Raw genomic sequence first — 26,818 nt, 5'->3', positions numbered from 1 at the left:
TGTTCTCAGTATTATAAGAAGACGAAGCAGCTGCCAATATTGTTTAAGTGCTGTGAGGAGCTTCAGCCTGATCAGTGGAAGCCACCTGTGGAGAGGGAAGAGCGACATCTTCCATTCTGGTTAAAGGTACAGTCCTTATTGTTCCTAGAAAGACCTACAGAAAACCAGAGATATCATGGAAAACTCACTGCAAGAGACTTAGAGGGGTGAGGAACCTGTAGCCTTGAAGGCCATATGTGGCCCTCTAGGTCCTCAAGTGTGGCCTTTTGATTGAATCCAAGTTTTGCAGAATAAATCCTTTTGTTAAGGAGATTTATTCTGTGAAATTTGAAATTTAGTCAGAGAGTGGCACTTGAGACCTAGAGGGCTCTATGTGGTCTCGAGGCCACAGGTTGCCCACATGTGGTTTAGTTTAACCCAGCAAGGCAGCAGTCATAGGATTGGGCTGTTAAGAAAGCTTAAGAAATATCCTCATCTACCCTGAACTTCTAACTAGGTGAGAATCTCTTTTGTGTTGGAAGAGATCAGGTTCCAAAGGTATGAAATATTGCATGTAACATTAGATTTTTTTCTATGTGTTGATTAGTTTAATTTTTTTTCTCTTCATCTTTTTAAAAAAATTCTTTGCTATAAAAGATGGCTCTTTGAAAATGATGAGGGGAAGGGACACAAGAGGAAATCTAGATGATATAAAATCAAAAGAAAAAGAGAGGCTTAGAAGTCCCACAGAAAGAACTATCAAATGACATTCTTCTTTCTCTTCGACCCAGGTGGAAAAATAACCATAGTGCTTATCTTCCCTGTAGGCCAGCTTACCATCCATCCAGGAGGAACTACAGCACTTAGCTAATGATCCTGGAGAACCAGGAAATTTATCTGAAGTAGCTGAGCCCAGTTCTGAACCAGGACTTGACAAAGGCAGCTTGGAGTTAAGGAATGAGAATCAATATCCCCTACTGCTGCCCAAGGGTGTGGTATTAACACTAAAACCACTTGCTAAACGGTTTTCTAGGAGGGCTCGGCGCCAGAGGAGGTCATCAGTCCCGAAGCCCCTCCTTATCCATTCCGGCCCTTCTCTCCAACCTGGCTCCAGTACTGGGAGAACTCCAACTAGATTAACCCAGTCAGAAGCTCCTCCAAGCAAAGTGGTGGTCCGGATTCCCCGACTGATCCAGCCAGCCACTGTCTTACAGTCAGTGCCTGGAGCTCCACCTCTTGGTGTCACTGGGGCTGATGGCTTTGAGCTTCCCATGGCTTTGCCATCTGTGGCCCCTGAGAATGGGACTTGCCTTCCCCAAACTGTGTCCCAAACCTTGCTCTCCCCTGCCCCAGCAGCCTTCCAACCTAAGGTCATGCTGCCAGCACTTGTCACCTCCAAGCCACGTAAGACAGGGACAAAGCGGGGACCCCAGAAGAGAGAGAGGACCAAGGCCTCCCCACTCTTAAAAGCTGCTCCCATCCTTCGCCCTGCACCAGTCATCCTCACTGTCCCTGCTACCACTGTAAAGGTTGTAAGCCTTAGTAATGGCTGTAATATGATCCAGCCTCTTGGTGCAGCTGTAGCTCAGAGCCCTCAGACGATCCCCATAACGACTCTCTTAGTTAGCCCCACCTCCTTTCCCTGCCCACTGAACCAGCCGCTTGTAGCTTCTTCCATACCACCTTTAATTGTCTCTGGTAACCCTGTGAGTCTCCCTGTGCCACCCACCTCAGAGGATAATACACAGGTGAAATCAGACAATCCTTGTCCTCCAGTGGAAGGAAAAAGTACCTTTCCAGCCACGGAGCCCAAATTGGAACCACAGGAATTATCTGCTCTCTGCTCAACTCTCTCACCCAAAGAGGAACACAGCCCCGTACCTCCCACGCCAGGCAAAGCCACCAGCCAGGAAGACCCATTTGAGGGTAATGCCCATAGCTGGACTGTTGTAAAGACAATGGAAGGGAGGGAAGTCCTAGAACCACTGCCTCAGACCTCCTGGGAAACTCTAACTTTTCTCCCAGGGGATTTGGTGGAAATTGTTAAAGTAGAGCCAGAAGACCCTGGGGAAGAAGTCAAACTGCCCCGGAACAAGTCCCCTGAGCAGAATATCTGTGGTGAAATCAAAGAAGAGGTTTCTGTGGAGCTGGATACAGGTCCTGCAGGTGAGGGGGCAAATACTACCCACGAGGTAAAGAAAGAGGCTGTTTTACAGGAGGAGGAGAGAGGTGAGACGGCAGAGATATCTTCAGTTCCCCATGAGGCTCAGGGGGAAGGGAGCACAAGAGGAGAGGTGAGCAAAGGGTCTCCCAAGAATATTTCATCTCCTACTAACCCTGCTGCCCTTAGTAGTCCCCTAGGGAAGCCTGAAGATTCATCCAGTTTTGATGGCCAGTCAGTGGGAACCCCAGCTGGCCCAGAAACAGGGGGTGAGAAGGATGGGCCAGAAGAGGAAGAGGAAGAAGATTTTGATGATTTCACACAAGATGAGGAAGATGAGGAGATGTCATCAGCTTCTGAAGAATCTGTGCTCTCAGTTCCTGAGCTTCAGGTAGGTGTATAGATGTGTTTAATGGGTAGTCATATTTCAGTTCTCTGTGCTATAGTGTGTGAGGACTGGTAGGAATGTTTAAGAACAATAATACAGATAATCTTAAAGTCATTGGTATTGAGCTTTGGAATGTAGTGTGTTTGTTTTTTAGCAAATTTACCTTTCTACTTTCGTTTCACTTAGAATAATATTAAAATGAGTGGGCATTCCCTGTGCACATATTGAATGATTCCTAGAGGAACTGGCAAAAGGATTTTACGTTTTCTGTGGATGATCCACATTCAGAAAATTGGGAATTAATTATGTGTACAATTGAATGAAGGAGTGTGATTGATTTAGTGATGGAAAAAGGAGGGACGGTTATGGATCGACCTAAAAAGCTTCATGAAGGAGATGTTCTAAGTAGTTTAAACATATCAGCATAGAGGAACCTTTCAAAGGTTAGCATCCCTCTTCTCTGTTGTTCAGGAAAGTTGGCAGTAACCTTACCTATCTCTTATTCTTCATTTCTTAACTCAGATAGGGAATCATTTCCTGATATTTGAGATGTTTTCCTTCATATCATTCCTTTAAAAAAATTTTTTTAAACAATCTTGTTTCATCACATCATATAAGCTAGTGTATACACAATTGAAAGTCCCACAATATACAATTCCTTAAAAGAGATTAGTAGAAGAACATAAAAGAGTAATTGTGACTCACAGGCAATACTCTTATTCTTCGGTAGGTTTTAATATTTTTTTAAGAGAAGATATATGCTTTGTAAGTTAGTATTTTTAGTAAATCAAAGTTGTCTTCGTGTACGTGATTGCAACAGTTTTGTGTATATATTTTTTTTGTTTTGCTTTGTTCACTGGATCATTTCAAACAGTTCTTTCCGGGTTTATTTGAATTTTCACTTTTCATTCTATATCATACATGATGGTTCATTGTATCCATATACCACAGTTCAGCCATTTGGGCCCAGTTTGTTTCCAGTATTTGGCTGTTACTAGGTTTTACTTTAAATCTTTTCATATAATTGTTTTCATAACCTCCAGTTGTAGGGAGAATGACTTCATCCCTTCTTAATGCAAACTGTTAAAGTTGGTATAATTGACTTCCAAGTGTCTACGTTTATCTGAATGGTTTTGTAGGAAACCATGGAGAAGTTAACTTGGCTGGCTTCCGAGAGACGCATGAGCCAAGAGGGGGATTCTGAGGAAGAGAACTCCCAGGAAGAGAACTCAGAGCCTGAAGAAGAAGAGGAAGAGGAGGTTTCAGAGGGAATGGAGAACCTGCAGAAGGAAGATGAAATGATGGATGAAGCAACTGGAGGTCCTGTTGAGAAGCCTCCTTCCACATTTGTTTCACCTAAAGTAACCCCAGAAGTAGAGACCAGCAGGATTCCCTCAGGTGAGACCATTTGCTGCTCTTTGGCAATGATAGGACAAGAAATGGAGAAATCCTGGGTCAGAGCTAAATTTCAAATGGGCTTGCAGGATTTCCAGAGAAATACTACTACTAATATTTAAAATTTTTAGCTCTCTTTTATGTTCCCCAGAATACATGACATAGAATTTAGTACACAGTATGTATTCAACAAATATTTATTGGTTCAAAATCTTATCAATTATCATATTTACTTTGGCTTTGCCAACAATTTTTTTGTTTTTTAAAATACCAGTCCCTCCCCATTTTTTTTTTAAGATGTGAAGCTGAGATATGTATACCTGCAATAGAAATGATCTTCCTAAAGCTCACTGTGTCATTCCTCCTACACAGTAAACACCAGTGATTCCCTGTCACCTCCAGGATCAAATTTAAAATCCTTTGTTTGGTGTTTAAAGCCTTTCATAACCTACCCTCCCCTACTTACATACCCTGATCCAGTGACCCTGGTCTACTTAATGTGTTCCTCAAACAAGACACTTCATCTCAAGACTTAAGGCATTTTCTTTGGCTGTCATCCATTATTAGAATTCTATATCTTCTAATCTTAACTTTCCTTCAAGTACCAGCTAAAATCCTACCTTCTATAGAAAGGTTTTCCCAATCCCCCTTAACACTAGAGCCTTCCTTCTGTTGATTGTTTCCAGTTTAACGTATAAAGTTATCCCTTCCACATCTCATGGGTTAGGGGTTCAGTGCCCTTGTGTAAAATTTTTTAACCCTCCCTTTGTACCGGAGAAGAAGAAATTGTATATATTTATGGTATTAAAAGATAAAATATGTTGATATTATACAGTACTATACATGTATTTTAAGCATTTCTGAGTTTCTAAACTTTTTCCATATCTTCTGGAGGCCTTCACGTGTTCTTTGGTTTCCACAAAACTCCCGAAATATTCCAAATTTAAATTCTTCTCCTGACCCACAATATATTGAAACCGAGATGGGGAGAGTCACAATGTGGAAGGGATAGCTGTATATAACCTGTTTATACATAATTTTTTGCGTTTTTTTTCCCCCAGGATCAACTGAATTCTTGAGAATAGGGAATTTTTTTTGCCTTTACAGTCCCTTCACTTAGCATAATGTCTGTTTAAGTACATACTTAATGTTTATTAACTGCATTGACTGACCCTTCCAAAATAAAGAGACACCCCTGAGGTCCCTCAACAAAGGAGAAATTGAACCTTATTCAGTTTCTCTGAAATTTTTTCGGTGGTAGGCCCTTGCCAGTAGGTACCACTGCATATATAGTGATGCAGATATTTTACTCTCCCTTCCTCTCACAGTTGGCTTGTCTAGACAAAGGAGGTTTTAAGGTTTATCACTTTTCCTCATAACCTTTATTTAACTGGTCATCATTGTCTTCTGTTGTATATTACTCCTAATAGTTAGGTGGGGCAGTAGATAGAGGCTACGCCTGGATTCAGGAAGACTCATTTTCCTGAGTTTAAATCTGGCCTGAGACACTTACTAGTTGTGTGACCCTAAGTAAGTCATTTAAGTCATTTAATCCTGTTTGCCACAGTTTCCTCATCTGTGAAAGAAGCTGGAGAAGGAAATGGCAAACCACTTCAATATGTTTACCACGAAAACCTCAAATGGAGTCACAATGAGTCAGACACCACTGAACAACGAAATTGTCATCTCTTGTGGATTAATCTAACTTTGGAATGGTAGTTGGGATTGTGTGGATCACCAGAGGAAAAAAAAATTTTGATCTATTATTTTAGGTGAAAGCACCAAAGCTGTTGGAAAAGCCCGGAGCAGTCACCGTACTCGGAGCAAAAGGGGCCGGACCAGGGCCAGCAAGGATACCTCCAAGCTACTCTTGCTCTATGATGAAGACATCCTGGAACGAGACCCCCTGAGGGAACAAAAGGATCTGGCATTTGCCCAGGCCTACCTGACCAGAGTGAGAAAAGGCCAACTCATTCTCTGTCAGCCAGTCAATACCACTTCTTCCCTGTATGCAAAGTCCTGTGTCTAGATAATAAGGAGAGAGCTAGAGGAAGGAGTCATGGTTCCCTGCCTTTAAGATGTGCAGTCTAATGGAATTATGATATGCCCCCTTAAGACTATAGGCATATTTACAGTAGTGTTCATAGTAGAGTCAGGAGTGGCACACTTGATGTCAAATTCCCAGGCCACAGAATTTGCCTTGTTTGAGGTTAGATTATTAAAATTAGACTCCTGAGAATTGCATCCTGGGCCATCTCCATTTGTCCTGATCTATGGACTCAGATGGCTCCGGAGGAGAAAGTGAGGCTGGTGACTTTTTGTATTGCCCTCCTTTACATAAATCCAATTCACTTACAAGTCATGGTATCACCTCCCTGATGTCATGGTCCTCTTTGAGAATGAAGGACAAACAACAACAACATTAAAATGAAAGTCTGAGTGATATTTTTGTTTATATTCCTTTTATGAAGCAGCTTAGCCCCATATTTAGTACAAAGTATTTTCTTTGTTAAGGAAAAGAAATGTTTTCCTCATTATACTCCTGTATTTCATTATTGACAGTTTTAAAGTCCTTTATGGGTTTTAACTTTCCTTCCTTCAGTTTCCAGAAATGCAACTAGAGTAGCCCCTGATATCATTAGGTTCCATACATGTAATATCTCCCTGGGTTCCCCTCCAGATCTCTCCCAGTAGTTATTCTCTGGTCTCTTCCAATTGTTGGAGGTTCTGATAATTGAATCCTCATTCTCAGGTCCGTGAGGCCCTTCGCCATGTCCCTGGCAAGTATGAGGACTTCCTGCGTGTCATTTATGAATTTGAGTCAAGCACACAGAGACGGACAGCTGTGGATTTGTACAACAGTCTGCAGACCCTACTCCATGACTGGCCTCAGCTCCTGAAAGATTTTGCTGCATTCCTGTTGCCAGAGCAGGCCTTGGCCTGTGGGCTAGTAAGTGGATAGAGAGAATAGAGTGGCCTCCTATCTCTTCTGGTATGATGAGCGTGGAGTCTGGGGGTGGGGGGGGGGAAGGGGTTTGAAATGAGAAGAGTTGGTCCTCAGTATTGGAGATTGAAAAGTTAGAGGGTATCTCATGTGCTATGCTTCCTCCCTGCCAAAGAGGAACATAAACATAAGTTCCAACAATTGATTAGTAAGCATTTATTAAGTGCTTATAGATAGCCTTCTACTTTCAGCCTCTTTTTTTTGTTCTGTTCTTCAACTGGGATAGAAAATAGTTGGTTCCCATTCCATTTCCATGAGTCCATCATCCTTACCTCAGTTATCCAGAATGGAATAACTATGATGGTCAGTTTCCAGGGGAGAGAGGTCAGTACCAAAGCTTATAGCATGATTTGCATAAATTTTTACAACTGCATTTGGAGGTTTTTCACCAGCTTCCCCAGCTCAGGGGTTTTTATTTCCAGATCTTAAAGGGCAGGGTGGAAATTATCAGGAGCCCTCGGAGTGACCCTTTCCTGGTTCTCTTTCCTGGCAGTTTGAAGAGCAGCAGGCCTTTGAGAAGAGCAGAAAATTCCTTCGGCAACTGGAGATTTGCTTTGCAGAAAATCCTTCCCACCATCAGAAGATCATCAAGGTCCTGCAGGGCTGTGCAGACTGTCTGCCGCAGGAGATCAGTGAGGTAATGCATCCCAGGTCTACATCTTCCCATCTCCACCATGGCCTTTCTGAAGGAGAAAAAGGAGCTTAGAGCTTTTTATGTTTCTGGGGAAACCTGAAAGATGGAGAGGGCAAGAATCTATGGTCAGACCAGAAGCCTTAACCCTCAGCCTTCCCAGGTCCAGAAAGGACTGATTTTTGTCTACTTGGAGAAGTATCCTTGGCTAGCAGTTTTCTTTCTGATGTTTGGGAGGAACAGAGTGGGAATAATCTTGAATCTTCCTTCTGTTTCTTAAGAGCAAAGAGAAGAAGCAATAGAAAATTAGAAATTTCCAGCAACAAAAGCAGTGGTCATATTGCAGTTGAATGACCACTTCTCAGGGATGTATAGAGAGGATTGCCACGGAATAGAAGGTTGGATTATATGACCTCTAAGGTTCTATTCAATTCTTAAGATTCTGAGATTTTAAGGCCAGCAGGGTTGGTTTGGAAGAGGTGGCAAGCTATGCTTTTGAGAACTCTTAGCCTTCTCTCTAACTTTTCCAGCTTAAGACTCAGATGTGGCAGCTACTTAAGGGCCATGACCATCTTCAGGATGAATTTTCTGTCTTCTTTGATCATCTTCGACCAGTGGCTAGTCGACTGGGTGACTTCGAGGAGATCAATTGGACCGAGGAGAAAGAGTATGAGGTGCAGATCCTGAGACTTCTGAGGGATTTAGGGATGAGGGTGAGCAGTAGCAGAGAATCCATGGGAGCAGCAGAGTCTGACTGAGTTGACACTGTCTCTTCTTTAGTTTGATGGCTTTGAAGAAGTGGCTCTACCAGATGTGGAAGAGGAAGAGGAACATCCCAAGCTGTCTACAGCCTCAAAACACAAGAGGAGAAAAGATATTGGGGGCCAGAACCTGACAAGGTTTGTCATAGCTAATGGTTTCTTCTCCACACACACCCCCCCTTTTGTCCAGTATTAGGTGGTTCTGTGTTACCACCTTTCAGATTAATTGCTGAGGAGACTTATGGTACTTTAGAAGAGATACAGATGGCATAGGTTGGGGTGGGGATAGTACAGAAGATCTGCATAGGGCATGAGAGGGGTTGGATTGGATGAGTTCCAGGGTCCATTCTAGCTCCAAATTTGTGGAACAGTGTATCCAAGACACCACCATTCACCCTTTTCCTTGTGTTCTAGCTTCTACTAGTAGAAATGAGGAACTAAGAAATAGCCAGTAATTGCCTTTAGCCCCAAAAACCTTTACTGCTTCATGGAGAGAAATCTGGTTGGTTGAGTGATGCCAAAGGGAATCTGTCAGTCAGCTGATTGAGCATATTAACAGACACAATTGCAAATGAATGGACAGGTCACATAGCCTTTCAGTGAACCTAGGGAATGGCCATTTTTGGGGTGTTAATTAAAGTTAGTTGAATACTTATATTCAACTAATAGATCCCTGAAATAAATAGGGAATATGGTCATGCTTTTTTTTTTCTCATAGAGATTTCATTCGTAATGGTTTTTGCTCTGATGTGAAGCTGAGTACTGAGTGCTTAGAGCAATGTGATTAGAATGGGACTTGAATTATGGGGTGCTCCCCAGAGCCTGGACCTGTCTGCCCAGATCACCTTGGTGCCTAGGCTGCCAACTGAGCCTATGTGTCTTCTAGGAAACAGAATGGCCAGATGGCCCCAAGGATTGTGTCTGTTCCTGCCATGAGGGCAATCCTGACCCCAAGCTAAAGAAGAACAGAAGGAGAGGTTGCAGCCATTGCAGCAGCAAGGTAAGCTGGGTGAGAAAGGAAGCAAACGGGGGTGTGCATGGGCATGGAGGAGTGGGGTTGGTCATAGGTGCATCTGAGCTCAGGCCTGACTGAAGCCCATCTTCCTTCCCTCAGCCTGGACCTTTCAGATTGTCTCCTCATTTCTAAAATGAGGTTGGACTAGATGGCCTTCACTGTCCCTTCCAAAACTAATATGCATTGTCTATGGGCTTAGGATATCTGAAATAAATTCCTGACTTCTTACCCTGTTTAAACTACTCCGTTTTTGGAACTGATTAGTTACTTGTACAAATCTCATTTGCTTTAGAATCTTGGTGCCCTTCTATCTGACTTTCAGCTAAAACCTGCTGTAGGTGTTTTCTCTCTATTAGACTGTGAGCTTCTTCAAGAGTAGGGACTATCTTGCTTTCCTCTTTGTATCTCCATCACTTAGCACAGTGCTTTGCACATAGTCAATGCTTAATAAATTCTTTTTCATTGATTCATTTATGCAGTAGCTTAATTCATCAAAAGGCTAGAGGCAGCTAGGTGGCAGTGGATAGAGCTCCGACCTTGGAGTCAGGAGGACCCGAGTTGAAATCTCGACTCAGACACTTGACATGTACTAGCTGTGTGACCCTGGGCAAGTCTCTTAACTCTGATTGCCTCACAAAAAAGGAAAAAAGGAAACGATGAGCTCAATCATCTTAGAAAAACGTGGAAAGAGTTGCCTAACCAAAAAAAAAAAGGTTATAAGTCAAACTTTATAATAGAATCTTAGTTTAAATTTATTCACCAAGCATTTATTAAGTACCTAGGTAGCTTGGGGGAGTCCTCATGTAAAAGGTAGTACTTGAACTAAACCTTGAAGGAAGCTAGGGATTCCAAAAGTTGGAAGTGAAAAGAGAATGTTTCAGACGTGAGGGAAAGCTTGGGAGAAGATGTGGAATGTACAGGCATTAGGGTATGTGAATGAAGGTAATGTGTAATGAGTCAGGTTGTGAAGTGCTTTAGATGCCAAAAAGAATTTGCCTGTTTTCATAAAGGAAAGAGGGGGAACCACTGTAGCTTCTTGAGAAGGGGAGCAACATACTCAAACTGTGCTTTAGGAATATTGATTTGACGGGTGAGTGGAACATGGAATGTAGAAGGTAGAAGCTAGATGCATGGAGAACAATTAGGAGGCCTCTGTAACAGTCCAGGTGAAATAAGGGCCTGAATCAATGTGAATGGAAAGAAGGGGACAATTTTGAGAGATCTTCTAGAAGTAGAAATGGCAAGACATGGCAGCTAAGTGGATATGAGCTGAGAGTAGAAAGAGTTAAGGATGACTTTGAATTCATGCACCTGGATAAATGGAAGAAAGGGTGGTGGTGTCCTCAACATAAATGTACAGGTTAGGAAGAAGGAAGGATTTAGTGATGAATTTAGTGAGTTGTGTTTTGGATGTGCTAAGTTGAGGTACCTATGGGGACAATGAGTTCAAAATATCCAGCAGACAGTGATGTAGATAGAAATGGTGCTCTGGAGAAAAGTGAAGGCTACATAGAGTTGGGTGGGAGTTATTTGCATAGCAGTGGTAGTTGGGAGCTACTGAGGTCATTCTTTAGAGGAGAGAAAAAAGGGAAGACACCCTAGAACAGTTTGGAGCATACCTCTACGGGGTAGGAGACCTAAAAGGAGGGGCCACACAAGAGAAGAACCTGGGGAGAACATTAAATGAAAGCTGTCAGATACTGCAGTGAGGTTAAGAAGAAGGAGAATTTAGTAGATTTAGTAGAGACCATAAGGTATGGTATTAGAGTTTTGGAAGCCTTAGAACTCTTTCAGTTGATTGATGCCAGATTGCAAGGGTTTGAGAAATGAATGAGATGTGGATTCAACAAGTATAGTTGGACTTTTTTTTTAATTAACAAGCATTTCTTTTTTTCTGTCTCCTACCACCCAAAACAGCTTTTTTTTTTAGTTTGGCTATAAAAGGGAAAAGAGTTATGTTAAGTTCAAGTAGTTTTTTAAAGAATTGAGAAGACATATTTGTAAGCAGCAGGAAAGGAGGCAGTAGATAGGGAAAATTGCAAATTAGACAAGATGATTTTGGGGACAAGATGCCAGAAATATGGAATGAGATAAAGGACACAGGCAGATATATTGTCCTGTAAGAAGAGATACCTTTTCGGGGACTGGAGCAAAGGGGCAAAGAATGGAGGCTGAATAGTAAAAGGTTTAGGGAACACAAAGCTTTTTTTTTTTTTTAGGCAGTTGGGGTTAAGTGACTTGCCCAGGGTCACACAGCTAGTAAGTGTCAAGTGTTTGGTCTGAGGTCACATTTGAACTCAGGTCCTCCTGACTTCAGGGCTGGTGCTCTATCCACTGCGCCACCTAGCTGCCCCTGAACACAAAGTTTTTTAAAGGGAATCCTGCAACCCCTATTTAAACTTTATGCATTCATATATGTTTAAGAAATATTAATTTTTTAACATCACTTAAGGTAACCATCCTTGCCCCTCTCTGAGAGCCATCCCTTATAACAAAATTTTTAAAGTTCAGCAAAACTAACATATCAAAAAAGCCTAAACTTTCAACTCCTCTTATCTTGTACCTCTACAAAGAAGGGAGGCAGAGACAGGTGGGATGGGTGGCCAGTGCTTTCTTATCTTTCTTGTTTTGAGTCAAGCTTGGGTCTTATAATCAGATTTTTTCTGTATGTTTTTTTTCTTTAATTTTTTCTTTAAATTTTTTGTTACATTTTAAGTTCTGAACTGTATATATGTAAAAACCATACAATACATACTTTCTATTTATCAGTTCTTTCTCTAGAGGTAGACAGCATCCTCCTTCATATGTTCTTTGGAGTTGAGTATTTATAATACTCAGAATAACTTAGTGGTTCACAGTTAATCTTTGAACAAAAAGCTGTTACTGTATACAACATTCTCTTTGATCTGCCCATTTCACTCCATTATATCATGCAAGTTTTTCCATGTTTCTCTAAAATCAACCTGTTCATCATTTCTTACAGCACAGTAGTATTCTATCACAGTCATGTACCACAACTTATTTAGCCATTTCCCAATTGATGGACATCCCCTCAGTTTCTAGTTCTTTGCCACTATAAAGAGAGCTGCTATAAATATTTTAGAACATAAAGGTTCTTTTCCTTTTTCCCTGATCACCTTGGGAAACAGACCTAATAGTGATATTGTTGAGTCAGAGGATATACACAGATTTATAACTCTTTGGATATAATTCCAGATTGCTTTCCAAAATTGTTAGATTATTTCACAGTTCCACTGACAGTGTATCAGTGTCCCAGTTTTTCCACATTCCCTCCAACCTTTGTTATTTTCCCCTTCTATCATTTTAGTCCATCTGATAAGTGTGATACGGTACCTCAGAGTTGTTTTAATTTGCATTTCTCTAATCAGTAGTGGTTTAAAGCATTTTTTCATGTGATTATAGATAGCTTTGATTTCTTCATCGAAAAACTGTTCATATCCTCTGACCATTTTTCACTTGAAGAGTGAGTTATATTCTTAATAAATTTGACAAAGTTTATATGTGTGTGTGTATATACGCACATACATATATGTATATACGCACATACATATATACATTCACACATATACACACCACATATATGCTTGAGATATGAGACCTATATCTGAGAAAGTATAAAATTTTCTTCCCAATTTTCTGCTTTCCTTCTAATCTTGGATACATTGGTTTTACTATACAAAAACTTTTAAATTTAGTGTAACCAAATTTTCTGGTTTATGTCTCATAGTGTTTTCTATCTCCTGTTTATTCATATATTCTTGTTCTGTCTATAAGTCTGATAGGTAATATGTTCCATGTTCTTGTAATTTGCTTATGATATCTCCCTTTATATCTAGGTCAAGTATCTATTTTGACCTTATCTTGGTAATGGTGTAAGATATATCCAATTTCTGCCAGACTGCTTTCCAGTTTTCCCAACAATTTTTGTGAAATAGTGAATTCTTATACCCAAAGCTTAAATCTTTACATTTATCCAACACAAAATTACTATAATCATTAACTACTGTGTATTGTATTTCAGCTCTGTTCCACTAATCCACCTTTCTATTTCTTAGCCAATGCCAGATAATTTTGATAATTACAGACTTATAATATACTTTAAGATCTAGTACTGTTAAACCTCCTTTTTTATATTTGTTTTCATTAATTTCTTTGATTTCTTAAACTTCTTTTCTTCAGAATTTTATTATTTTTTCTAGCTCAGTAAAATTTTTTTAGTAATTTAATTGGAATGGCATTGAATAAGTAGATTAGTTTAAATAAAATTGTCATTTTTATTATGACAGTTATGCCCACCTATGAACAATTAGTATTTCTACATTTATTTAAATCTTATTTGTATAAAAAAATTATGTTTGTGTAGTTCCTGTTTGTCTTCGCAGGTATGTTTCCGGGTATTTTCTGCCATCTATGGTTATTTTAAATGGATATCTCTTACTATCTCTTATTGCAAAGTTTTGTTGTGAATATAAAAATGCTGATGATTTGTTTGTAAGTTCATTTTACATCCTGCTACTTTGATAAAATTATTGTTTCCACTAGCTTTTTATTTTGAATCTGTAGAATTTTCCAAGTATATCATCATATCATCTGCAAAAAGAGATAGTTTTATTACCTCATTGACCATTCCATTCTTATTCCCAATTACTTTTTCTTTTCATATTGCTATTGCTGGCATTTCTAATAATATTTGGTAATAATGGGCATCCTTGTTTAACTTCTGATCTTTCTGGGAAGGCTTCTAGCTTATTCCTGTTACAAATAATGCTTGCTTATGGTTTTAGGTAGATGCTTATCATTTTAAGGAAAAATCCATTTTTGCCTATGCTTTCTTTTTGTTTGTCTTTTGAGGCAGAAAACAAAGTGACTTGGCCAGGGCCATACAGCTGATGTCTAAGGCCAGATTTGAACTCAGGTCCTCCTGATTCTGAGACTGGTGCTCCATCCACTGTACTACTTAGCTGCCCCTATGCCTGTGCTTTCAAGTCTTTTTAATAAGAATGAGTCTTGTATTTTATCAGCAGCTTTTTCTGCGTCTGCTGACATAATCATGATTTTTGTTACTTTTGTTAATGATATAATCAATTATATTAATAATTTTCCTTATGTTAAACCATCTTTGCATTCCTGGTATAAATCTCACTTGGTCACAATGTATAATCTTTATGATATATTGTTGTAGTCTCCTAGTTAGTATTTCATTTAGGATTTTTGTATCTATATTAATTAGTGAAATTGGTCTATAATTTTCTTTCTTTGCTTTTGCTCTTCCTGGTTTAGGTATCAGGACCATGTTTGGTTCATAAAAGGAGTTTGGTAGGACTCCTTCTTTGCCTGTTATTCCATATAATTTATTTATTGGAATTGGTTGATCTTTTAATGTTCAGTAGAATTCACTTATAAATCCAGCTGGTCCTGATGCTTTTTTCTTAGGAAGCCAATTTATGGCCTGTTCAGTTTTTTTTTCTAAAATAGGTATATTTAGATATTCTATTTTCTGTTAATATAATTGGGCAAAATAACTCCTAATAATTTCTTTGATTGTATGGTTTTCTTAAAGTGAAGCAAAGATTCATTAGGTACATATTTGTCAGGAGAGTGTATAATGGATGGGGGGATGGATTAATGGAAGAATCTGGTAGAATTGTTGCAACAGAATGTGAACATTTGGGTTATAGGATCATATCTTTTCTCTAATTGCCCGCTTATTTTGAGGAGATGCTCCAAAGCAGGGGGATTAATTTTTCAGGCCTTGGGCCTTCTTCCCTCATTGAGTCCTAAAGGGATTCATGACTCGGCGCCATTCCTACAGGTGTGTGAAAGCAAGACCTGCAAAAACAAAGAGCCCCATGAGCTGCTGGGTGCAAGCCCTCCTCCCGAGGCCAGCCCTACCCTTGATGCTAAAGAAGCCGGACGAGGCAGGGAGACAGGGGAGGAAGAGGCCCTGGATGAGCAAAGTAGCAGAGCTCCTACAGCAGCCAGAAAAGGAGAGATGCCTGTTCCAGGTAAAAACATAAGCATTTATATCATTTTATCCCACTCACTTTCCCGAATTGCCTCAAGTCCTCATACTGCAAAATAGTTTAATGCTTCAAGCTACTACTCTCACAAAAATACACTCTTAGGTTTGTTTTTCTTGTCGGTTCAGATGTCTTGTAGAGTGATTTGAAGCTCTGACCTAACCCAGTCCTCCAGGCTCTCTTGCCTATCCCCTTGTCTTTTTATGCAAACCTAGGGACAAAGATCTGTCCAGCTTTATTTGTAGGAATTTCATGGTCTTCAAATAATCTAAGAGGAACACACTATGGCATTTAAAGATCCATAATGCTGCCTGCCTCCCACACCCCCCCATCCCTGCCAGCTGACTTTCTCAGCTTATGAGGTCCTCTTTAATCTCTGTTATTTTCTTATACCTGCCCTCTGTTTCTGAGCAGGACTGGAAATGAGAGGAACATTGTTGTCCCCTGGAGAAGGAAATCCCACAGAAAAAGCCCCCTTGGACATCCCAGCACCTTGTTCACCAGAGAGCCCTCAACATTCCCTTAAAGCTGGACTTGTGCCCAACTCAATCAGAAGCCAAGCTGGAGGTGAAGGAGTCCGTACCCCATCTCCCAAACTGCAAACCTTGAGTGAAGCTCAACAGGCAGGAGCTATGTCAGGTTCTGGGAAAGCATTTGCTGCTGCTGGGTGCCCTGCCTCCACTCTGAGCCCTGTGCCCTCTAACACCACAGATGTGGGGAAAGGACGGGCCTGTGGGCAAGGGAAACCAGACATTCCAGATAGCTGGCTGCACCCTGGCAGGAAATTTGACATTAAGACAGCAAGCAAGATTCCCACCATTCTTGAATCCCCCCCACCAATAACTACCACTTCAGGGGCTGTTCACAGAGTCCCTGTTGGAGGTTCATCCAAAGAGGATAGTGGCCTGCATGTCAGGGGGCCTGATGGAGAGCAACAGCTAAAGGCTTCAGAAGCTACAGTATGTGCCAACAACAGCAAGGTCAGCTCCACTGGGGAAAAGGTTGTCCTATGGACAAGGTAGGCATGGTAAAACCTTGGGGAGTGGGGAGTTAAGTAAGGATCCCTATGGCCATTGTGCTTCTCTGTATTATAGGGAGGCTGACAGAGTAATACTGACCACGTGCCAGGAGCGAGGGGCACAGCCTCAGACTTTCAACACCATCTCACAGCAATTGGGCAATAAGACTCCTGGAGAGGTAAGGAGGGTTTTGAGATGAACACTGACAAGAAAAAGCTCACAACGGTTTTAAGGAAACTCTGGCTTCCCAGATTTTTTCTTTGTGGTTTTCCTGAAGTAAAGCATGTATATAATTTTATGAGGAGTGTGGGCATTCAGAAGGTCTTATCATATATGGGGGTGGGGGGGGTGGAGCCATGATTAAAGGCAAAGAAGAGGAAGTGATACAAACCTACCACTTCACACTATCAGTGGGCTTTGGGTTCCCAAGACAGTAGGACAGAATAAAAAGGATAAACTCAGACCCACAGGAAGCTGGGAAGTGTGACAGTTCCAGGTTCTACTTCTCTTGAAAGGCCAATCTTGGTAGAAAAGGAAACTGAGTTCCATCTCTACAGCAGGAGACAGGATGAAGAGAGAACAAGACAAAATAGAAAAGGGAAGTGATAGTTGAGAAGACAATGGAGGACTAGAGATTAGACAGTAGTGAGGCAGAATCCAAGGATTCAAGGCCCAGCTCTGATCCTTACTAGGCATATATGCCAGTCTTCAGTTCCCTTAACTGTAAATTAAGGATAATACTATTACTACCTGCTTCCCAGAGGTTGTGAAAAAGTGCTTTATGAACTGTAATATGAGCTGCTTTTGTCAGGAGTGGGGATTTTAGTCACAAAGCATAGCCATAAAGTCAGAATCAGTATATAGCCACTTCCTTTCTTCTCCCCTAGGTCTCACACCGGTTCAGGGAACTGATGCAGCTCTTCCACACAGCCTGTGAGGCCAGCTCTGAGGATGAGGATGATGCTACCAGCACTAGCAACACAGACCAACTCTCTGACCGGGGGGACCTCCTGTCTGAAGAGGAGCCAGATGAGTGAAATTCTGGAGAGACACAGGTGGTGTTTGTAAAGAACCAAACCCATCGTGGCACCTTACCAGGAGAGATAGGGTTGCCTTAGGAAGACACTCCCTTCCTAGCTCACCATTATGGTCACTTTGGGCTTATTTTACAAGGCTGGAGGAAACAGGTAGTCCAAGGAAAAGGGGAAGGGCCTTGGGGCTCAGCCTTCTTAGTATTTGAAAGGAAGGCCTGCTATGAAGGCTGCACTGACCTGATTTGTAAATACTGTACCTGAGGGTTGAGCCTTTCTCCCCTCTACTTTCCATGTTACATATTTATTGTTTTGTGATCCAGTCACCATCTTTCTAATGCATAATAAACAAGCCACTTGGTGTAGCTGGCCAGGCTCAAGACAGAAACTGCTATACCCAGCAGTCATGTTTATTGAAAACTATTTTATTTTTCCGTCTCTGGGCTGCACAGTTCATGAAAGGGGCTCAGTTTATGAGGCTATCTCCGTCTTTGTAACACTGGGCCAGGTTGTGCAGCTCCTGTATGGTTTCTTCCATGTCATCTTGTTCCACACCTGCTGCCAGAAAACTGGCCCAGCGTCTCAGGTCAAGGTTGGCCAGTTCCCCAGCCAGGCGGCCCAAGGCCCGATGTAGCAGCGAGGAGGAACACAGTGTAGTGAGCACAGGGATAGTCTCCACTGCTGTAGGAGGGACAGTGGAGTCAGAAGTAAGAGAACCCAAGCTGTACCCTGTCTCTAAGAGGAAGAGATCTGATTTCCTAGAATGGATGGGCCAGCCCCAGACAAAATGCAGAGTGAGAATTGTCTTTTTCTGTGCCCTTTTCCTAGTTGATGGCTACCATCCTCCTCATTACCCATGGATGACAGAATTCATTCTAATAGGACAGAGTCTTAAGTTAAAGAACCTATGTTGTGGTGGTGTTGGAGATACCATTGAATTGGGGAGGGGCTGGTGTCCTTTGGGGTCAGGTCTTTATCTCTGTCCCATTTCTTACCTGTCCCATTGTGGGTGCCATCTAGAATCAAACCCTGCTGGTTGAGTCGTGAGGAGAAGAATCGTGGGTATGGAGGTACTACCCTGCATGGACTCAGCAGCAACTGGGAGGAGCTGGGGAGAAATTTTTTTCTCTGTGCAAAAAGTCTTTTCACCCAAGCTTATGACTCAGCGTTTCTCTATCGACTTGCTTAGGTAGGACTGTGGGGTATAATAAAATATGTGTCAGGCAAACAGATGATGGGGCACAGAGTTAAGAAACCTAGTTTACAGGATCTTTGAACATCACAGCCAACTTGTTATGCACATGCAGAATCTAAGGCCCAGAGAATGGAGTGACTTGGGATGACACTGGCAAGGGGAGAAGTGAAGAAGCAGGTTAAAGCCAAGAAATTATTGGGGGAAGGAAAGCATGTAAATTTTACATACCTCAGGACCCCAGGTTGCAACTGCTGTAAATACTGGGCCAGCACCTCCTCTCCGCTGGTGCAAGCATGGAGTGGAGAACTTGGTGATGTACCTGGGGAGATCTGACTGCCCAATGAAACAACAGAAACTACTGTTATCCAGAAAGAGTTAAATAAGGAAAAGGGGGCCACCAATCTAACTTGACTTTGAAAGCCCTGAGGATGGTTGAAGAAAGATTATGCTATTCCACCGCAAACTGCTGTGCATAAATGATGGGAGGAAATGCCTCCTATTCTTTACCTGGTCTGTCGCGTTTTGTCCACACCCCGAAGGACCACAGATTGTGCAAAGGAGCGGGTGCCACTTGGCTCCCCACATGCAGAAAGTGGAGTACAGGGTATGGTCCCTCCAAATTGGGCCAAGGTATCTGGAAGGGAATGGCCAGGAGCCGCTGGGAAAGGGATGGAGGCTCCAGCTGTGACCACCTGAAAGTGGAGAAGAAAATCAGGTTATGGGTCCCTTGATTTTTTATTTGCTAATCACTTCTAGATTTCCCCGTTGGGTTTCCACACCTTTCTCCCAGAAAAACTCAGCATGTCAGCCAGATGCACCATGGAAATTGAGGAGGAACACAGTCGGTAGGGGACGGTGATCGTGTCTAGAGCTGTAGCCAGGAGAGCACTGCTGTGGTAGGGCAGTGTGACCTGAAGAAAGGAAAAGGAATAATTAGAGAGGACTACCTGGCTACTGGAGTCCGATAAAGGCAAATGTCAAGTATCCAGTGTAGTGGTGGTAGGGGTAGGGAAACTAGCTAGGCAGAGATAAGTATGATGAATAGGATCTAGTATGCTCTATTTTCAGCCTGTGGCCTAGAATTCCTCTCTTTCCCAGTAAAGAACAAACTGGATCCCCGAACATAGAGATGAGAGACTTACATCATATCGTAAATGTGGAAAGGTGACTGGGGGCTCAGGCCGAAGCCCAAGGCTGCCCCCAAGGGACAGTGGACAGACAAGTGAGCTGTGAGCAGCGATGTTCACCAGGCCTAGGGCTGTGTTAAAGAGACGATAGAAGTTTTTCTGGGGCTCCTAGTGGAAGAAAGGAAAGGATGGTGCTAATGGCACCTTTCTCACCTCTCTCAATACAGACCCTTCAGGGGGCAAAATAGTAGGGCTACTTTTTTCTCTGTATCACTTACCCCTAGAGTATAGGGTCCAGGGAGTAGCCCCCAAGTCAAGATTCCCCGTCCAGCATACTCATCCTGAAGCAATTCTGTTGCTTTAGCTCCTAGGCCAGAGAAGCCATCATGGAGGTCACACAGGACTTGGAAACCCTTGACAGGGAAGAAAGATTATTGACTGATGGGGAAGACATAGACCCTCCCTTGTGCCCACTTAGCCCCTCAGATACCTGCAAGTAGTCACACTCTTCCACATAGAAGTGTAGTCTGTCTTCAAGCTCTTCCAAGTAGGTAGGCTCCTGTAAGAGGCTTTCACCTTGGCCAAAGCCCTCTAGACGGCCTGCCTCCCTACCAAACACAAACCCCATGACTCAGCAAGAGCTATTCCAGCCATAGATGGGGATCTAGGCAAACTTCCACCAGTTCCCAGGGCCCTCATACCCATCATGGTTGTACTTCTGGATAATACAGATACTTTTGGGGTGTAGCTGCACATGAAGGAAGTCAGACCAGACCTTGATGCTGCCCTCAGGAGGGATTAGTGATTTAGGGTTGGAGGGAAAGGCTCTGGTAAGTGATGGAATATCTGGGGAAGAAGTGGGGAAGAAAGGCTTTTGTAACAGGCTTTGGGGTCTGGTTGCCCAGTTTACTTCCTCTCCCTCTGCTAAAGATCTCACCTTTACCACTGGGAAATGCTTGGACTCTCCAGACACCATCACTACTCATCACTCCCTAAGAGAAGTAACAAAATCCACACTTAACCCCATTCATCCTAGGGAAGAGTTGGCATTACCAGTGCAAGCCTTAGTGTGCCTTGCCATCTAAAATTATTGAAAGGAGTTAATTTATAACCAAAGAAAAAAAATCACCCATTAATGTAAACTGCTTTCTCAAATTTTGTTGGATACAAACAAAAGCGTGGACGGTAAGGTAAAATAAACTACGTCACTTTGGGGTAACTGAGGATGCTTCCTTTGCTTCTAATGGGTCAAGTCATGCCGTATTGGTTGTTGAAGTGGTACAAACAAGAAGTCAAAGATTCGCTACTATAATGTAGACACTGTTCTTAAAATGGGAAGCAACCTATTTCTGGGCTTTGGACCTCTCACCTCTGCACTCAGAAGGTTTTGTAGAAAGGGGTTCTTGGCTTGTAGTTCCTCTTTGTGGGTTGTGAGTTTACCTTGCCTGAAATAAAGATTGGCCCCAGGGCCAATGGTCCTGAGACTCCTCTTTTTTAAGGCTGCAGTCCCCTAACCTGCCCACCCCCCTTTTCTCATCCCTCACCAAGCAATAGCAGCATCCAGGTGTTTGTCTTGGTATAGTCCACCTTCTTGTTTCAGGGAGCTCAGGCTGCCTATGGGGAGAGAAGGGCAGAGGTACACAGATGCTAAGGGTAGCCCAGGTGCCTTTTCCTACATGAGCTTTGCTCCACATCTCTTTTCTATATTAAACTGCTTGAGGAATCTTTCTCAGATAGGTGGTCTAGTGGAACGAACACTTCAGTAGGAAGAGCTCCAAACTTGCCATTTGTTAGCTGTATAGCTATAAGAAGTGACCTATGTTGGGTCTCTTGTGAGTAGCCAATGAGCTAAACCAGTGGCAGCTGGAACTACAGCTCAGAAGCAACTCTGTACATACCTTAGAGAAGTCACTGAACTTCTATACACCTCATTCTCTTCATCTACAGACGGGGTGTTTTACAGTGTCAGAGGGATTTTTTGGGAGGGGGAGGTGCTGCTTTATTATGAATTTAAAAATACTTAAAGCACTATATAAATGTATCAGCACCATTTTTGTAGTGGTAGCATAGGGTGGTGGAAAGCACTCAAGATCCAGAGTTGGAGGACTACCCACAATACTCCATGATACTGGGCAAGTCACTTCCTCTGCATTTCAGTTCACAAAAAGAAGCAGCGGGATCTCTATACTTCCTGCCTCTAAATCCTATGACCATACTGAAACTCCTTAATACTGCACAGTTAATATTACCTGGTGAGTCACTGCCCTGGACTGAACATGAATGGTATGCAGAATACTTGTAGGTCATCTGCAGACAATAGGGAGGACATTTTTTTTTAAATCCTAAGACTGTTAAGGGACCTGAACAAAAATGATCTCTTTACAGTTTCCACCACTACTCCTGTATTTGCGTTGTGGGGCCAAGTAGAACAAATATGATCCTTCTCCCATGTAACAGCCTTCAGATGCTTGAATATGTCTATCATATCACCTCTAAGTCTGGTCTTCCTTAGGCTAAATAATTCCCAGTACCTTCATCTGATTCTTCTATAGCATGATCTTGAGACTTCCCCATCCTGGTTGCTATTTTCCGAACACTCTATTAGGTTAGAGTACATTAGCACTATCACCTTCTTCCTGCTGGACCCAATACCTCTCAATTCAGCTTCAAGTCAGTTATCTTTTCGGAGTGACATCACTGTTGGCTCAATACTGAACCTACAATCCATCAAAACCCCTAAATTTTTAACTGACAAATCGCTCTTTGGTGAAACTTTATCTTTTACTTGTGAAGATGTTTTAAACTTAAGAACTTTTACACTTTAGATTCAACTCATTCCAGACTGTCAAAAAAATTTTAATTAGTGTTGATATATTTGATTTTGATACAAGTTTTCAACAAACATAGAAATCCCCATCTACAAAGGATATCCCCCCTAGAGAAGAAAAAAAATATCTAATAGTGTGTCAGATTGACCTTTTGGGATCTTGAATATATCATCTAATGTGTTAGCCATCCCTCTCAGCTTTGTGCAAATTCACATATTTGTAAAGTATACCTACTATCTGTGCCTTGATCCCCATCATCAAAAACAATATTTTAAGTATAACAAGGTCAAGTAGAAATCCCTGCAGCTATCCACTTCCCAAGATGACAATGAATCATTAATGACTACACTTGGCTTCTGCCCAACCAGTTTCATATCCACCTACATGCACTATCATTTAGCTCACATTTCTCCCTCCTTTTCATAAGAATTTCAACAAGAATTTCATTATTAATTCTACAGATATTTATCAAATACCTGAAGGCATGAGAATCTTTGTTAGATGCTTTGCTAAAGTCTAGACAAACTATATCTACAACATCCTCATGAAATTTGTCTAGCATTACCTGCATCTTTTTTTTTTTCAGTCATTAATAATACATTCTTAAATCTGTCCAGGAATTAAGATCAAGCTCACTGATCTGTCATATACAGGCTCCATTCTCCTTTTTCTGAAAATCAGGACAACTGTTGTTGCCCTTCTCCAGTTCTGCAGGATCCCTGTGATCCCCACAGTCTTTCAGAGGTCACCAACGATGTCTTAGCAATTTTGTCTGCCAATTTTTTATTTCCTTTTGATGTAGTTTTTGGGCTTGATGACAAATCAAAGGCAACTAGATGCTCTTATTTTCTTCCCTAACTTATCAGCCCCCTTGAATCCCTTGTTGGTCTATCATTACCAGACCTGGAACTAGAAGGACCCTTTACAGGTAGTTTCTTTCTGGCAGAGAAAAAAAGAAAAAAAAAAAGCAAAATCATAGTTGAGCAACACTACCTTCTCTTTGTTTTCCATAAGCACAGTCCCATCCCAAAAAGCAGTAGTCCTATTCCTCCTTTAATCTTTCTCTTTTCCCCAGTATTGCTTTAGCAATAACACTATTTAACACTATTCTTACAGGGAATTTCATGCTTTAAAAAAAAAACACTTCTCTGCTACTTACTTTCACTGCCATATGAAAAATTGATCCAAATCACTTAAGACCAGAAGTACACATCAAAACAATGGGAGTTTCACCTTACATCCAGCAAACTGGCAGTGACTAGAGATAGAAATAATCAACAATGGAGGAGCTATGGAAAGACAGGCATAATCACATGCTATTGAAGGTGTAAATTAGCACAGTCATTCTGGAAATCAGTTTAGAATTGTGATTATAAAGTGACCAAAATGTCCATATCCTTTGACTCAGAGATGCTATGGCTAGGTATATGACCAAAGAGGACAAAGAACAATCCCATCCATGCTGAAACAGTAACAGAACGTTTTGTGGCATCAAAGAACAGGAGACAAAGGGGCTTTTGGGAGGAACAGCTTAACAAATTATATTTCATTAATGTAATGATTACTGCTGCATAAGAAACAAATATGGAGAATTCAGAGAAGCATGGAAAGATGAGTATTTTTACTTATCCCACCAACTTTAAATAATACCTATATCAAAATAGCTCCGTTGCATGAGGATCTCTAGTTCACCTTGCCTTTTACTTAGTTCAGTTTTTCAGTCACATCCAACTGATTTGGGGGTTCTCTTGGCAGAGGTACCGAAATGGTTGGCTATTTCCTTTTCCAGCTCAATTTACAGATGAGGAAACTGAGGTAAGCAGGGTTAAGTGACTTGCCCAGGGTCATACAGCTAATATATGAGTCCTGATTGGAACTCAGGAAGATAAATTTTCCTGCTCCAGGCCTGGCACTCTATTCACTGTACCATCCAGCCACCCCTTGCCCTTTACCCATACTTGGTATATCTGCATATTGACATCACAAGCCTTGGGTTTTATTGCTAGTTCCTTTCTTAGATGTTATCTTCCATGAATTCATGTATATGTATCTGCCATCTTCCTATACTGTATATATCCAAGAAGTTTTTTCCTCCTTTTTAATTAAAAGCCTTTGATTAAATTGGGGAGACTCTAAACAAATACCTTTTTACAAGCTCCCATTGGATACATTTCATCCCTGGTCAAGGATCCATCATTTCTATATTTTAGATGTCTATATTTATTTTATATGCCTGTTCTCAGACACCATTTTGTTCACATCCCAAATCTCTCTCTTTGGAAGACCTTGCCTTTGATTGGTAGCCATGGTTGAGAACAAACGAACAAAAAACCTCTGTGTGTGCTCCTAGGTCTTTTGTTTCCTTTTGTGTATAATCTTTAGCACGGATTTCTAAGTTCCACTTGGCAATATCACATCAGCCTGTGTGAATCATGAATGGTGGGTAATAATTCACATGCTCTGATAAGTCTTAAGACATTCTCTGCCACATTCTAAATACCCAAGGAATACTAGGGAACTTTTTCTATTGTTGGATCACTAAGTAGCTATCTGTAAATTCCTCAGACCGGATATAAGTACTACTTACTCCTGTCAACTTTCTCTAACTCTTACAGGATCATCTCATCTATCAGCAGCTGTGGTTTTTTTTAATCTTCAATTCCTTGGAGGATGAGAAGCATCTTCCTCTTTGGATGGTCCAGTTCTCTCTTCAGGAAGAATTTCCCATCTGTCACCTCCAAGCTTGTAGGAAGTTTTTTTCCTCTTTCCTTCCTCACATTCTTTCACCCTTCAGTTTCTTGATACAGGTCAGAATTCCTCTCCAGAGCCTTTTCTTTCTTTGTTTTAATATTTAACTCACCCCTTGATTTTTTTTTTAATTTTAAATGAATACTTCATTCTCCCTGGCAATCCACAAAATAAAAGAGTAATTCCTTAAGCTCTCTTACCTTCTCTTTTAGGAGGTAGGCCAGCACTGTGAGCTTCAACAGAAACTCAAATAAGGTTCACTCTACTTAGATCACTGAAAAATTCTCCCTGATCTGTAAATATCAAATACTTACAGGTAAAAGATGTTTGTGTCATCTAAGGAGGTCTGAAGAACAAGGTACCTGGAAGGAGGGAGGGTGGGGTCTGCACAGAAAAACTTGTTTGTGACTATGGGAAAAGCTTAATTGGTAGAAAACTGGAACCAGTTTGACACTCAATCAGAACATAAGATTTGGAAGAGACCTGATGGATCACCTTATCTAGTCCGTGCCTTCATTCTGCAGCCGAAGAAACTAAGGCCCAATAGAAGGAAAGCAACTTTTCCAGGTCCCACAGCTAGTTCGTGGAAGGGCTGGAGCTCCATGGCCTGCTGGGAATCTGGCTTCCCACAGAGTGCTGGGGGGTCTACAAAGAAGCGTTCAAGGGGCCCACAGAAAGAAAAGGCTCGAAGGTATCTTGAGGCGCAGGTCCCTTATTCCCACCCCCGTTCTGGGAGGCACAGCTCACCCTTCAGGTCCATGAGGATGAGGCGGGGCGTGTAGGTCTCCTGGCCATGCAAGGTCTGGCCCGCCCGGTACAAAACATCGGGGCACAGCTCTTCGGGCAGCTCCTTGGCTCCGGCCAAGCGGCCCAACGCAGCATCCTGTGGAGGGACGGGGGTTGCTGGGTCCGGTACAGTCACAGGCCCTCAGCCGGCTGGGGCAGCGGGGCCGCGGAGATTGGAGTTTGGGGATCCCGTTACCGGCACAGGGGTATGGGTCAGGGTGGGTAGGGGCTCACCTGCTGGTTCCACCAGTGTGCCCCTACGAAGCCAGCGAAGTGTCCGAGCTGCAAAGTGAGCACTTCCCGGGCCGCGCCTGCCATCCCGCTCCACCGACTCCTCCCCAGCAGCCTCTTCGGCCCACCCGCCTCTCCGCGCCGATTGGCCTGCTGTTTCCGGAGGTGGTGCTGGTCCCGCCTCGCCCTATTGGCCCACACCCTTATCCCTCCCCCTTCAAGCAACGATTCGTTGCGCTCGTGAACTGCCCGCCCCCGACCTGCCTCACTGTGGGTCGGTCCCGCCCCTTTTCTGCGCGTGGTTCAATCCGGCTTCCCCTGGAGCCTATTAGTCAGGCGTGAGGCGGAACTCCCCGGGTCTGAGCCCCGGAGAAGAGGCGCACGGCGCAGGCGCAGCTCCTGCCTCGAAGCTCTTACCTGGCACCTCCGTGCGACCCCAGTAGGCAGAAACACCCCGCCACCTCCTCTGCTTAGCGGC

At 42.3% G+C, this 26,818-nt stretch overlaps 2 protein-coding genes and 1 long non-coding RNA gene across 11 annotated transcripts in view; 1 reads left to right on the top strand and 2 right to left on the bottom strand.

Moving 5' to 3' along the window:
- Positions 1-17,813, top strand: part of GON4L (gon-4 like) — an 87,563-nt gene extending 69,750 nt beyond the window's left edge. For 6 of the 8 annotated variants that reach the window (XM_020991572.2, XM_020991568.2, XM_020991571.2 and 3 more), the window contains 8 exons: positions 10-126; positions 807-2,531; positions 3,668-3,926; positions 5,696-5,877; positions 6,676-6,873; positions 7,421-7,564; positions 8,089-8,232; positions 8,339-8,530. In XM_020991572.2, the coding sequence (XP_020847231.2) occupies positions 10-126; positions 807-2,531; positions 3,668-3,926; positions 5,696-5,877; positions 6,676-6,873; positions 7,421-7,564; positions 8,089-8,232; positions 8,339-8,515 (2,946 nt within the window). In that variant the 3' untranslated portion in view covers positions 8,516-8,530. Of the gene's footprint in view, positions 1-9; positions 127-806; positions 2,532-3,667; positions 3,927-5,695; positions 5,878-6,675; positions 6,874-7,420; positions 7,565-8,088; positions 8,233-8,338; positions 8,531-9,205; positions 9,320-15,167; positions 15,361-15,789; positions 16,394-16,469; positions 16,573-17,281 lie in introns of those variants that run through there. The other 2 variants (XM_078156165.1, XM_020991573.2) reach the window with 2 other exon arrangements.
- Positions 17,814-17,829: 16 nt separating this feature from the next.
- Positions 17,830-26,480, bottom strand: MSTO1 (misato mitochondrial distribution and morphology regulator 1). 2 transcript variants are annotated; one of them, XM_020991575.2, is made up of 14 exons: positions 26,344-26,479; positions 26,071-26,206; positions 21,292-21,361; positions 21,117-21,192; positions 20,685-20,739; positions 20,449-20,593; positions 20,238-20,355; positions 20,026-20,160; positions 19,763-19,915; positions 19,400-19,531; positions 19,128-19,312; positions 18,849-18,953; positions 18,421-18,533; positions 17,830-18,106 (listed from the first exon to the last, which is right to left on the bottom strand). In XM_020991575.2, the coding sequence occupies exons 1-14, from the start codon at positions 26,425-26,427 to the stop codon at positions 17,892-17,894; spliced, it is 1,722 nt and encodes a 573-aa protein (XP_020847234.1). In that variant the 5' UTR covers positions 26,428-26,479; the 3' UTR covers positions 17,830-17,891. The 2 variants fall into 2 exon arrangements, with proteins under 2 accessions (XP_020847234.1, XP_020847236.1); XM_020991577.2 differs by lacking the exon at positions 17,830-18,106 and having other exon boundaries at positions 18,533-18,620; positions 26,344-26,480.
- LOC144457772 (uncharacterized) lies at positions 22,583-25,812 on the bottom strand. Its single transcript, XR_013487259.1, has 2 exons — positions 23,735-25,812; positions 22,583-23,514 (listed from the first exon to the last, which is right to left on the bottom strand). It is a non-coding gene; the product is annotated as an uncharacterized LOC144457772 (long non-coding RNA).
- Positions 26,481-26,818: the final 338 nt, after the last annotated feature.

The sequence above is a fragment of the Phascolarctos cinereus genome, unplaced genomic scaffold (assembly GCF_003287225.1).
Source record: "Phascolarctos cinereus isolate Bilbo 61053 unplaced genomic scaffold, phaCin_HiC Scaffold_5;HRSCAF=322, whole genome shotgun sequence".
NCBI classification, from domain to species: Eukaryota; Metazoa; Chordata; class Mammalia; order Diprotodontia; family Phascolarctidae; genus Phascolarctos; species Phascolarctos cinereus.
The sequence above is the reverse complement of the archived record's forward strand: the minus strand, read 5'-3'. Positions and strand labels throughout refer to the sequence as shown.

Coding starts and splice junctions, on each gene's coding strand:
- MSTO1 (XM_020991575.2), bottom strand. CDS start 26,427: ATGGCAGGCGCGGCCCGGGAAGTGCTCACTTTGCAGCTCGGACACTTC. Junction 21,362..26,070: donor CATCCTCATGGACCTGAAGG/GTGAGCTGTGCC, acceptor CTCTCCCCATAG/GCAGCCTGAGCTCCCTGAAA. Junction 19,532..19,762: donor TTCCACATTTACGATATGAT/GTAAGTCTCTCA, acceptor TCCTTTCTTCAG/GTCACACTGCCCTACCACAG.